Genomic DNA, 12066 nt, shown 5'->3' on the forward strand with positions numbered 1-12066 from the left:
CCTTAAAAGGACACATTAACGACATGCATGTAAATCTCTCATGGATCAAAGTGGAAGAGAGATTGACTTCATCATTACTTGTTTTTGTAAGAGATGTTCACAAGCTAAATGTACAGAGCTGTCTGTTTAAAATACTAGCACACCCATACATACCCCACAAGACATGCCAGCAGAGGTCTCTTCACAGTCCCCAAGTCCAGAACAGACTATGGGAGGTGCACAGTACTACATAGAGCAATAACTACATGGAGCTCTATTCCACATGAAGTTTTTTATTTATTTATTTTATTTCACCTTTAATTAACCAGGTAGGCAAATTGAGAACACGTTCTCATTTAATTTACAATTGCGACCTGGCCAAGATAAAGCAAAGCAGTTCGACACATACAACAACACATAGTTACACATGGAGTAAAACAAACATACAGTCAATAATACAGTGAAAAATAAGTCTATATACAATGTGAGCAAGTGAGGTGAGATAAGGGAGGTGAAGGCAAACAAAATATATATATAAATAAATAAAAATATAAAAAAGGCCATGGTGGCGAAGTAAATACAATATAGCAAGTAAAAAAACACTGGAATGGTTGGTTTGCAGTGGAAGAAAGTGCAAAGTAGAGATAGAAATAATGGGGTGCAAAGGAGCAAAATAAATAAATAAATACAGTAGGTAAAGAGGTAGTTGTTTGGGCTAAATTATAGATGGGCTATGTACAGGTGCAGTAATCTATGAGCTGCTCTGACAGCTGGTGCTTAAAGCTAGTGAGGGAGATAAGTGTTTCCAGTTTCAGAGATTTTTGTAGTTCGTTCCAGTCATTGGCAGCAGAGAACTGGAAGGAGAGGCGGCCAAAGGAAGAATTGGTTTTGGGGGTGACCAGAGAGATATACCTGCTGGAGCGCGTGCTACAGGTAGGTGCTGCTATGGTGACCAGCGAGCTGAGATAAGGGGGGACTTTACCTAGCAAGGTTTTGTAGATGACCTGGAGCCAGTGGGTTTGGCGACGAGTATGAAGCGAGGGCCAGCCAACGAGAGTGTACAGGTCGCAGTGGTGGGTAGTATATGGGGCTTTGGTGACAAAACGGATGGCACTGTGATAGACTGCATCCAATTTATTGAGTAGGGTTTTGGAGGCTATTTTGTAAATGACATCACCGAAGTCGAGGATTGGTAGGATGGTCAGTTTTACAAGGGTATGTTTGGCAGCATGAGTGAAGGATGCTTTGTTGCGGAATAGGAAGCCAATTCTAGATTTAACTTTGGATTGGAGATGTTTGATGTGAGTCTGGAAGGAGAGTTTACAGTCTAACCAGACACCTAGGTATTTGTATTTGTCCACATATTCTAAGTCAGAGCCGTCCAGAGTAGTGATGTTGGACAGGCGGGCAGGAGCAGGCAGCGATCGGTTGAAGAGCATGCATTTAGTTTTACTTGTATTTAAGAGCAATTGGAGGCCACGGCAGGAGAGTTGTATGGCATTGAAGCTCGCCTGGAAGGTTGTTAACACAGTGTCAAAAGAAGGCCCAGAAGTATACAGAATAGTGTCGTCTGCGTAGAGGTGGATCAGAGACTCACCAGCAGCAAGAGCGACATCATTGATGTATACAGAGAAGAGAGTCGGTCCAAGAATTGAACCCTGTGGCACCCCCATAGAGACTGCCAGAGGTCCGGACAACAGACCCTTCGATTTGACACACTGAACTCGATCAGAGAAGTAGTTGGTGAACCAGGCGAGGCAATCATTAGAGAAACCAAGGCTGTCGAGTCTGCCGATGAGGATGTGGTGATTGACAGAGTCAAAAGCCTTGGCCAGGTCAATGAATACGGCTGCACAGTATTGTTTCCTATCGATGGCGGTTAAGATATTGTTTATGACCTTGAGCGTGGCTGAGGTGCACCCATGACCAGCTCTGAAACCAGATTGCATAGCGGAGAAGGTATGGTGGGATTCGAAATGGTCGGTAATCTGTTTGTTGACTTGGCTTTCGAAGACCTTAGAAAGGCAGGGTAGGATAGATATAGGTCTGTAGCTGTTTGGGTCAAGACTGTCCCCCCCTTTGAAGAGGGGGATAACCGCAGCTGCTTTCCAATCTTTGGGAATCTCAGACGACACGAAAGAGAGGTTGAAAAGGCTAGTAATAGGGGTGGCAACAATTTCAGCAGATAGTTTTAGAAAGAAAGGGTCCAGATTATCTAGCCCGGCTGATTTGTAAGGGTCCAGAGTAACTGATGCAAGCAGTAGAAGTAACTGATGCAAGCAGTAGAATCAGACTTAAAAGCAGGTAAAAATACACCTATTGGAACAGCGGGGACTGTGAAGCAACACAAACATAGGCACAGACACATGCATACACACACATGATAACATACACACTATACACACACGTACACATGGATTTTGCAGTGTAGATATGTGGAAGTGGAGTAAAGGTCTGAGGGCACACACTTAGTGTGTTGTGAATTCTGTAATGCATGTATTGTAATGTTTTTAAAATTGTATATAACTGCCTTTATTTTGCAGGACCCCAGGAAGAGTAGCTGCTGCCTTGGCAGCAGCTAATGGGGATCCATAATAAATACAAATAGCTGTCTATTTACAGTTCAAGTCGGAAGTTTACATACACCTCAGCCAAATACATTTAAACTCAGTTTTTCACAATTCCTGACATTTAATCCTAGTAAAAATGTCCTGTTTTAGGACAGTTAGGATCACCACTTTATTTTAAGAAGGTGAAATGTCAGATTAATAGTAGAGAGAATGATTTATTTCACCTTTTATTTCTTTCATCACATTCCCAGTGGGTCAGAAGTTTACATACACTCAATTAGTATTTGGTAGCTGTCACGTTCCTGACCTTATTTCCCTTGTTTTGTATTTATTTAGTATGGTCAGGGCGTGATTTGGGGTGGGTTGTCTATGTGTGTTTTTCTATGTTGGGATTTTGTGTTCGGCCTGGTATGATTCTCAATCAGAGGCAGCTGTCAATCGTTGTCCCTGATTGAGAATCATACTTAGGCAGCCGGGGTTTCACGTGTGGTTTGTGGGTGTTTGTTTCCTGTGTCAATGTTTGTGCCACACGGGACTGTTACGGTTAGTTTGTTTGTTATTTTGTATCGTGTCTTGTTTTCGTGAATATTAATATCATGGAAACTTACCACTCTGCACATTGGTCCTCCGATCCTTCTCGCCTCTCCTCGTCTGAGGAGGAGGAAGAAATAGACTGCCGTTACAGTAGCATTGCCTTTAAATTCCAAACATAATGATGGTCATTATGGCCAAACAGTTCTATTGTTTTATAAGACCAGAGGACATTTCTCCAAAAAGTATGATCTTTGTCCCCATGTGCAGTTGCAAACCGTAGTCTGGCTTTTTTATGGCAATTTTGGAGCAGTGGCTTCTTCCTTGCTGAGCGGCCTTTCAGGTTATGTCGATATAGGACTCGTTTTACTGTGGATATAGATACTTTTGTACCGGTTTCCTTCAGCATCTTCACAAGGGCCTTTGCTGTTGTTCTGGGATTGATTTGCACTTTTCGCACCAAAGTATGTTAATCTCTAGGAGACAGAACGCGTCTCCTTCCTGAGCGGTATGACGGCTGCATGGTCCCATGGTGTTTATACTTGCGTACTATTGTTTGTACAGATGAATATGGTACCTTCAGGCTTTTGGAAAATGCTCCCAATGATGAACCAGACTTGTGGAGGTCTACAATTTTTTTTCTGAGGTCTTGGCTGATTTCTTTTGATTTTCCCATGATGTCAAGCAAAAAGGCACTGAGTTTGAAGGTAGGCCTTGAAATACATCCACAGGCACAGCTCCAATCGACTCAAATGATGTCAATTAGCCTATCAGAAGATTCTAAAGCCATGACATATTTTTCTGGAATTTTCCAAGCTGTTTGAAGGCACAGTCAACTTAGTGTATGTAAACTTCTGACCCACTGGAATTGTGATACAGTGAATTATAAGTGAAATAATCTGTCTGTAAACAATTGTTGGAAAAATTACTTGTGTCATGCACAAAGTAGATGTCCTAACCGACTTGCCAAAACTATAGTTTGTTAACAAGAAATTTGTGGAGCGGTTGAAAAACGAGTTTTAATGACTCCAACCTAAGTGTATGTAAACTTCCAACTTCAACTGTACCTCCGCCAACCGTTGCTGGCCTGTAAAACCACACCCAACAAGATGTATAGGGACATAAGCAAAGAAGAAAATGCTCAACCAGAGGCGGCGCTCCTAGTGGCCGGTGACTTTCGGTGACTTTAATGCAGGAAACCTGAAATCCGTTTTACCTCATTTCTACCAGCATTTCACCTGTGCAACTAAAGGTGAAAAAACTCTAGATCACCTTTACTCCACACACAGAGACACATACAGTACAAAGCTCTCCCTCCCCCTCCATTCAGCAAATCTGACCATTTCTCTATCCTCATGATTCCTGCTTACAAGCAAAAACTCAGAGGAAGTACCAGTGATGCGCTCAATACGGAAGTGGTCTGTTTCACTAGCACAGACTGGAATAGGTTCTTGGATTCATCCAATGGCACCGGGTTCATTAATAAGTGCATCGACGTCGAGGTCCCCACAGTGACCGTACGTACATATCCCAACCAGAAGCCATGGATTACAGGCAATATCCGCACTGAGCTAAAGGCTAGAGCCTACGCTTTCAAGGAGCAGGAAACTATTCCGCTACACCCTCCGACGAACCATCAAACGGGTAAAGCTTCAATACAGGACCAAGATCAATTCCTACTACACCGGCTCTGACGCTCGTCGGATGTGACAGGTCTTGCAAACTATCACAGATTACAAAGGGAAACCCTGCCACGATCTGTTCACTGACGCTAGCCTACCAGACAAGCTAAATACCTTCTATGCTCGCTTCGAGGCTAGCAACACTGAACCATGCATGAGAGCACCAGCTGTTTCGGATGACTGTGTGATCTCGCTCTCCGTAGTCGATGTGAGTAAGACCTTTAAACAGGTAAACATTCACAAGGCCGCAGGGCCAGATGGATTACCAGGACGCATACTCAGAGCTTGCGCTGACCAGCTGGCAAGTGTCTTCTGACATTTTCAACCTCTCACTGACCCAGTCTGTAATACTTACATTTGTCAGGCAGACCACCATAGTCTGTGTGCTCAAGAACGCCAAGGTAACCTTTCTAAATGACTATCGCCCCGTAGCACTCACATCTGTAGCCATGAAAAGCTTTGAAAAGCTGGTCATGGCTCACATCAACACCAACTCTAATTTGCGTACCGCCCCAACAGATCCACAGATTATGCAATCTCTATTGCAATCCACACTGCCCTTTCCCATCTGGACAACAGGAACACCTACCTGAGGATGCTGTTCAGCGTTCAGCACCATTGTGCCCTCCAAGCTCATCCCTAAACTGACCCTAGGATTAAACATCTCCCTCTGCAACTGGATCCTGGACTTCCTGAAGGGCCGCCCCAGGTGGATAGGGTAGGCAACAACACATCCGCCATGATGACCCTCAACATGAGGTTCCATCGAGTGTGTGCTTAGTCCCCTTCTGTACTCCCTGTTCACCCACGACTGCACAACTCCAACACCATCATTAAGTTTGCTAAAAACATGAAGGTAGTAGGCCTGATTACCGACAATTATAAGACATCCTATAGGTAAGAGGTCAGAGACCTGGCAGTGTGATGCCAGGAAAACAACCTCTCCCTCAAGCTCAAGAAAGACAAAGGAGCTGATCGCTGACTACAGGAAATGGAGGGCCGAGTATGTCCCCATTCACATTGACAGGGCTGTAGTGGAGCGGGTCAAGTGCTTGAAGTTCCTCGGTTTCCACATCAGTAAGGATCTATCATGGTCCACACACATCAATATAGTCGTGAAGAGAGCACGACAACGCCTCTTCCCCCTCTGGAGGCTGAAAAGATTTGGCATGGGCCCTCAGATCCTCAAAAAGTTCTACAGCTGCACCATTGAGAGCATCTTGACTGGCTTCATCACCGCTTGGTATGTCAACCGCTTGGTATGTCAACTGCTTGGCATCCGACCACAAGGCGCTACAGAGTGTAATGCGTACGGCCCAGTAAATCACTGGAGCCGAGCTCCCTGCCATCCAGGCCCTCTCTACCAGGTGGTGTCAAAGGAAGGTCCTAAAAATGATCAAAGACTCCAGCCACCCAAGTCATAGACTCTTCTCTCTGCTACACAATGTCTGGAATCAACAGGACCCTGAACAACTTCTACTTCCAAGCCATAAGACTGCTAAATAGTTAGTTCTCTCTTCATTGTTTTGAATGGACCGTATGTAAGCATTTCACTGTTAGTCTACACCTGTTGTTTACAAAGCATGTGACAAATAACATTTTATTTTATTTGATACTTTGGGATTTTGGCAATTAGGCCCTTTACTTCCCCAGAGTCAGATGCTAGTAGATACCCATAGACTCCCAGCCATTGCACTAATGCTAGTTATGCATTGGCTCACAAAACTACCTCTAACTTCCTTCATACTGGACACAGAGACATAAAAATGGTATCCACAAGTTAATCTGACCCTGGGGAAGGGATGCATTGACAAAATCCCGAAGTATCCCTTTAACGCATATTTCGATTAGTTCACCAAATTATCCTGCTGTCCCTGCTGTATGCTCATTTGCCTGGCAAAGGCTGTGGCGTTCTGCATGCCAGCCTGCTGGCGTCAAACCCAGCCTGCCATCAGGCACACCTGTGCGAGCGTCTGTCCATCGCACATATTGGCACAGGTGCTTTGTTTTGATTGGCTGTGCTCTAATGTTAATGCATCCCTAGCATCACAACGTTTTTACCAACACACAGGCGTGAAGGGACTAAAGACCTGCTGTGAACATATGCGAAGCCCTTTTGAATTCCAGGCACAGCGAGATGACGTCCGTCTCAGCAGTCTAATTCCATCATCATCATTATTGCTATTATCCCATGTCTCTTTTTAATACAGGGTAATGTATCACCAATAAAGATAAATGAGAGAGGCAGCGAGGAGCTAATTGGCAGGACATGATGTCTGACTCTACACTGACTAAAGTTTACAGTGTTAACTGCTCCCAAACCTTCAGGAAAATTCAACCTTCATGTAGCCCAACTTCTCTGTTAATACCACTGAGGGGATAGATTTTGTTCTCATTGTATTACCTTCTAACTGTGCTATAAAGGTGTATTTAACATGCTGCTTTTATGTATTTAAGGGTGGGGAAACGTCAGTCTACACAGTTTCTTGTGTAATGTCATTTTTACATATGGCAGCCCTACTTTTGGTTTGTAGTTTTAATGGTTTTAAGTATATCTATTCTCATTCCACAGTGAGTGCAGTGTTTAGAATTAGTGTGCAGATCTGTTAAGACACATGCTGGGGGTCAGGTAGCTTGAAGTAGAACAGAGGAAGTTCAGTCTTAAGCCTGAGACACTTCAAAACAACAGCTCCTGGAATTGAGCTGTTTTATTGTGCCAGACACTGGCTTGAGGACCAGGCCATTGGACAGTAGATTAGATTAACAGTAATCCTCCATTGGAGACATTGTAGATGAGAAGCTGCTGAAATCTTGCCTACCAGTGATGCTCACTGGTCTAGTTTATTAAAGTGTCCTTTGTCTTTCTATTTCAGGGTTTCAGAAAGTAATTTTGTTTTTCTCGTTGTCTTATCCCAGGATGATTGACGCTTAACTGATACACAACTCATTTTCCTATGAATGTTAGCAATTTACACTGAGTGCACAAAACATTAGGGACACCTTCCAAATATTGAGTTGCACCCCCTTTTGCCCTCTGAACAGCCACAATTCATTGGGGCATGGACTCTACAAGGTGTCGAAAGCATTCCACAGGGATGATAGCCCAGGTTGACCCCAACGATTCCCACAGGGGTGTCAAGTTAGCTGGATGGTGTACCATTCTTTATACACACAGGAAACTGTTGCGCGTGAAAAACCCAGCAGCTTTGCAGTTCTTGACATTCAAACCAGTATGCCTGGCACCTACAACCATACACCGTTTAAAGGCACTTAGATATTTTGTCTTGCCCATTCACCGTTTGAATGGCACACATACACAATCCATGTCTCAATTATCTCAAGGCTTAAAAATCCTTCTTTAACCTGTCTCCTTCCCTTCACTGATTGAAGTGGATTTTACTGGTGACATCAATAAGGGATCATAGCATTCACCTGGATTATTCTGATCAGTCTATGTCATGTTTTTTACACTCAGTGTATATCAGTGTATTACTTAGCACTTTATTTTGGTACTGTTTCCCACTCACATGTACACTACAGAGAATATTTTAGCTGCCCAGAGAGATCCCCATTGGGGTTACAGCGGTAGTAGCTAGGTACCACATTGAAATAGGAGATCAACCTCTAGTACAACAATTGAAATAGCCAACTGGTTACCTGTCCTCATTCTCCATCAGAAAACATCTCCACTGGACAATAACTCTCAGAACCCTCAGCAAGAGGAAACTCATAAGTGAAATTACAGCAACCTATGCCCCGAGCCTTGATGTCTGATCTGAATCAAAAAATGAAATTAAATAACAGAGTAGAAAAGGCATCCAAGTTCTGCATCAGTTACTTTTCAATTACGACAGGCGAAGCAGAACGAAATTGTTAGTGCCATTTATCGACTATGCTACTCTCTATTAAAGTACAAGTGAAGAAATTCATTCCATTGTGTAACAGCCTGACTATTTTACTATAACAAAGAGTTTCCTTTCTGTCAGATGGCTTTTGTCATCTAGTGTGAAGAAAAGGTACACCAGGCAACACATTGACTGAGACACACTTGTACGCCCACAGACAAATAGAATCAGAGATCAGACCATCTCTGTGGCCCTTCTTATCTTCTCTTGGTTTCATTCCAGGGGGTTGAGGACTCAATGGGACCTACAGAGGCAGAATGAAAGTAATAGGTGAATGTATTGATTACACTAATGATTGGTTTGTGGAAATGCCATGTCTTTAACTGGAAGTATCTGGAAAGAAACAGCAGGAAAAAAGCTGAAATATTAGTCAGCTCACTAGGAACCATGTTTCTTGAATATCCCCAGTAGTTTAGGAAGTTGACTTTTATTGTATTTCAAACTATGATTTCCATATGTACAAACACCAAAATAAAGATTCCTTTAGATTAAACTTCTGTGATGACAAATGTGTGATTTATCACAGACAGTCACAATCACAAACAAGGTAATATCCTGCGTATCCTTTTGAGTTACAGTAAGGGGAAGACTTTAAATCAATCACGTTTTGTGCCCCCGCCCCCTACAATTTATTTTAGATTTAATTTTGATTAAGAAAATATTAGTTTATTCTTCTCTCCATTAGCAATGTCTTGTGATGGAGCGCGCGGCAAATTTCCTGAAGTGATGTAGACCAGGCCAGAGTAGCAGAGGGCAGAATAGAAACCCTTCCTAATTCCACTTTATATTTGTTTAAATACTTATACTTAGAGGGAAAACTGTCAACCAAATCAAAGTAAAGGACCAAAGAAAAATAATGTATGCTTTTGTGAGGTTCTTGGAAGACGATATGTGCTACGCTTTACCTGCTTCAAATGTGAAAGATTTTAGACCTCTGCACAAAACAGATTTTGATAATCAGGTGTATCTGGTTCTCAGAACAGAAGAGAATGGTGCAGGCCAGCCGGGAAAAGCACAGATTCTTGCCCTTGCAGGTAAGTTAGCTTTATGATCTCTTTGTTTTACTGTTTATGCATTGAAATAGTTAAATTGTTTGAAGTGAGACACATCAGAGAAGAAGATAACACGGTCTTCTGTCAAAAACACTAACTTAGCTAGCTAGCTATGAAGCTAACATTGTTCTCGCAATGATGCTATTGCTAACGTTACCTAGCTTGCAAGTTTACAGATATATTTGCTCTCATCACATATTTACATATGAAAGGTTCATAGAGTTCTTGCTGACATTGTTTTCAGCTAACGTGGCTAGCTATCTAAACTAGCTAATGTATAGCTAGTTATGTGACATCAACGTTAGCTTGTTTGCTAATGTTAGCTGAGCCAGCCACTCACATCCAGCTTGCTTACTAACATTGGATACGTTAGCTAGCAATACACAACACTTCGATACGGTAGTTAGCTAGCTACGTGATGAGATGACTGTCACTGTCAGTCGACCTTTGGTAGCTAGCTCGGACAACGTCAAGCCAGCTGCATGCAAGTTAGCTAGTTATCAATATGTATCCACCACGTCACCGGTTATATCAAAAACGTTCCCCTTACACATATGAGTGGAACGTTTTGTTCATGCGTTCACACTTGCATCGTGTAACAGAGCAGCCACAAGTAGCTAGCTAAGCTTTGCACCATCCATAACTATGGTATTTAGCACGATTATTAATAATCCTCGTGTCTGAACAGTCCCTGGGTTTAAATATCTGAATGATCTCAGGTCCCTGGCTAATGTCAATTGAGTGTGCATTGGTTAGGTTTGTTGTTGTTGTTTTGAGATTGTCATAGTGTTGCTCGCTAACCCAACAAGATCTCTCACAGCAGAATTAGACGTATATACACATTCTACAAACGTACAAAAAAAATCGAAGTTGCTTGAAACTTCACATTTCGAAGTGTTATTGTTGCTCTAGCTTTCCATTTATCCAAACTTAAAATGTAGAAGTTAGGTTTAGGCACTCATTCCGAATGGTTAAGGTTAGGGTTCAAACAAAATAAAAACCAGTGTAAAAAATAAATAAAAAATAAACTGTCCACGACTGTGATCGAACATGCAACCTGGCTCACTTTTTAATACATTTCTCAACGTCCTCACGTCATGGATAGACGTCCAATTTCTATGTCAATCTTGAACGACCTGGCTGAGCTAACCATATGCCTCTCTAGGTTCACACTGGATAGCTAGCTATTAGCTAGGTATGGAGCGAGATAGCAGCCAAAAGGTTGAACATGTGTATCGTAAGGAAATTCATATGTAAATGGTTACGATCATAAACCGGTGTCAAAGCTCACTTGCATACCTATATAACGTAGGTACATGACGTAATGACGCCATGTAAAATTTTGTGCAACACAGCATTCCTAACCTAGCCCACAATGTCTGCTTTGTGGAACGAGCAGTCAACAAGTTGAGCAGTCATTTGAAAGAGTAAGAACATTTCAGCGAGACAACTCAAAGGCGAAATCCATTAAAGCCAAGATAATGGAATTAATTTTCCTTGACAATCAACCTTTCTGTCGTGCCAGGACAACAACCTCTCCCTCAACGTGATCAAGACAAAGGAGATGATTGTGAACTACAGAAAAGAGGCCCGAGCACGCCCCCATTCTCATCAATGGGGCTGCAGTGGAGCAAGTTGAGAGCTTCAAGTTCCTTGGCGTCCACATCACCAACAAACTAACATGGTCCAAGCACACCAAGGCAGTTGTGAAGAGGGCATGACAAAACCTATTCCCTCTCAGGAGACTGAAAAGATTTGGCATGGGTCCTCAGATCCTCAAAAGGTTCTACAGCTGCACCATCGAGAGCATCCTGACTGGTTGCATCACTGCCTGGTATGGCAACTGCTCGGCCCCCGACCGCAAGGCACTACAGAGGGTAGTGTGAACGCCCCAGTACATCACCGAGGCCAAGCTTCCTGCCATCCAGGACCTCTATACCAGGCGGTGTCAGAGGAAGGCCCTAAAAATTGTCAAAGACTCCAGCCACCCTAGTCATAGACTGTTCTCTCTGCTACCGCACGGCAAGCGGTACCAGAGCGCCAAGTCTAGGTCCAAGAGGCTTCTTAACAGCTTCTACCCACAAGCCATAAGACTCCTGAACATCTAATCAAATGCCTACCCAGACTATTTGCAATGACCTCCCCCTCCCCTCTTTTACACCGCTGCTACTCTCTGTTATCATCTATGCATAGTCACTTTAATAACTCTACCTACATGTACATACTACCTCAACTAACCGGTGCCCCCGCACATTGACTCTGTACTGGTACCCCCCTGTATATAGTCTCGCTATTGTTATTTTACTGCTGCTGTTAATTACTTGTTACTGTTATTTCTTATTCTTAT

At 42.9% G+C, this 12066-nt stretch overlaps 2 protein-coding genes across 3 annotated transcripts in view; both read left to right on the plus strand.

The window, feature by feature from the left end:
• LOC129810577 (cytosolic carboxypeptidase 6-like) overlaps positions 1 to 12066 on the plus strand; it is a 434529-nt gene that overhangs the window by 273782 nt on the left and 148681 nt on the right. The gene's annotated exons all lie outside the window — the stretch shown is intronic.
• The window catches only part of LOC129810578 (BEN domain-containing protein 5-like), a 42820-nt gene continuing 40148 nt past the window's right edge, over positions 9395 to 12066 (plus strand). The window contains exon 1 of one of the 2 annotated variants that reach the window (XM_055861240.1): positions 9395 to 9701. In XM_055861240.1, coding sequence (XP_055717215.1) covers positions 9524 to 9701 — 178 coding nt within the window. In that variant the 5' untranslated portion in view covers positions 9395 to 9523. The remainder of the gene's footprint in view (positions 9702 to 12066) is intronic. The other variant, XM_055861241.1, reaches the window with a different exon arrangement.

This window comes from Salvelinus fontinalis, chromosome 14, assembly GCF_029448725.1.
Source record: "Salvelinus fontinalis isolate EN_2023a chromosome 14, ASM2944872v1, whole genome shotgun sequence".
In the NCBI taxonomy this organism is placed as follows: domain Eukaryota; kingdom Metazoa; phylum Chordata; class Actinopteri; order Salmoniformes; family Salmonidae; genus Salvelinus; species Salvelinus fontinalis.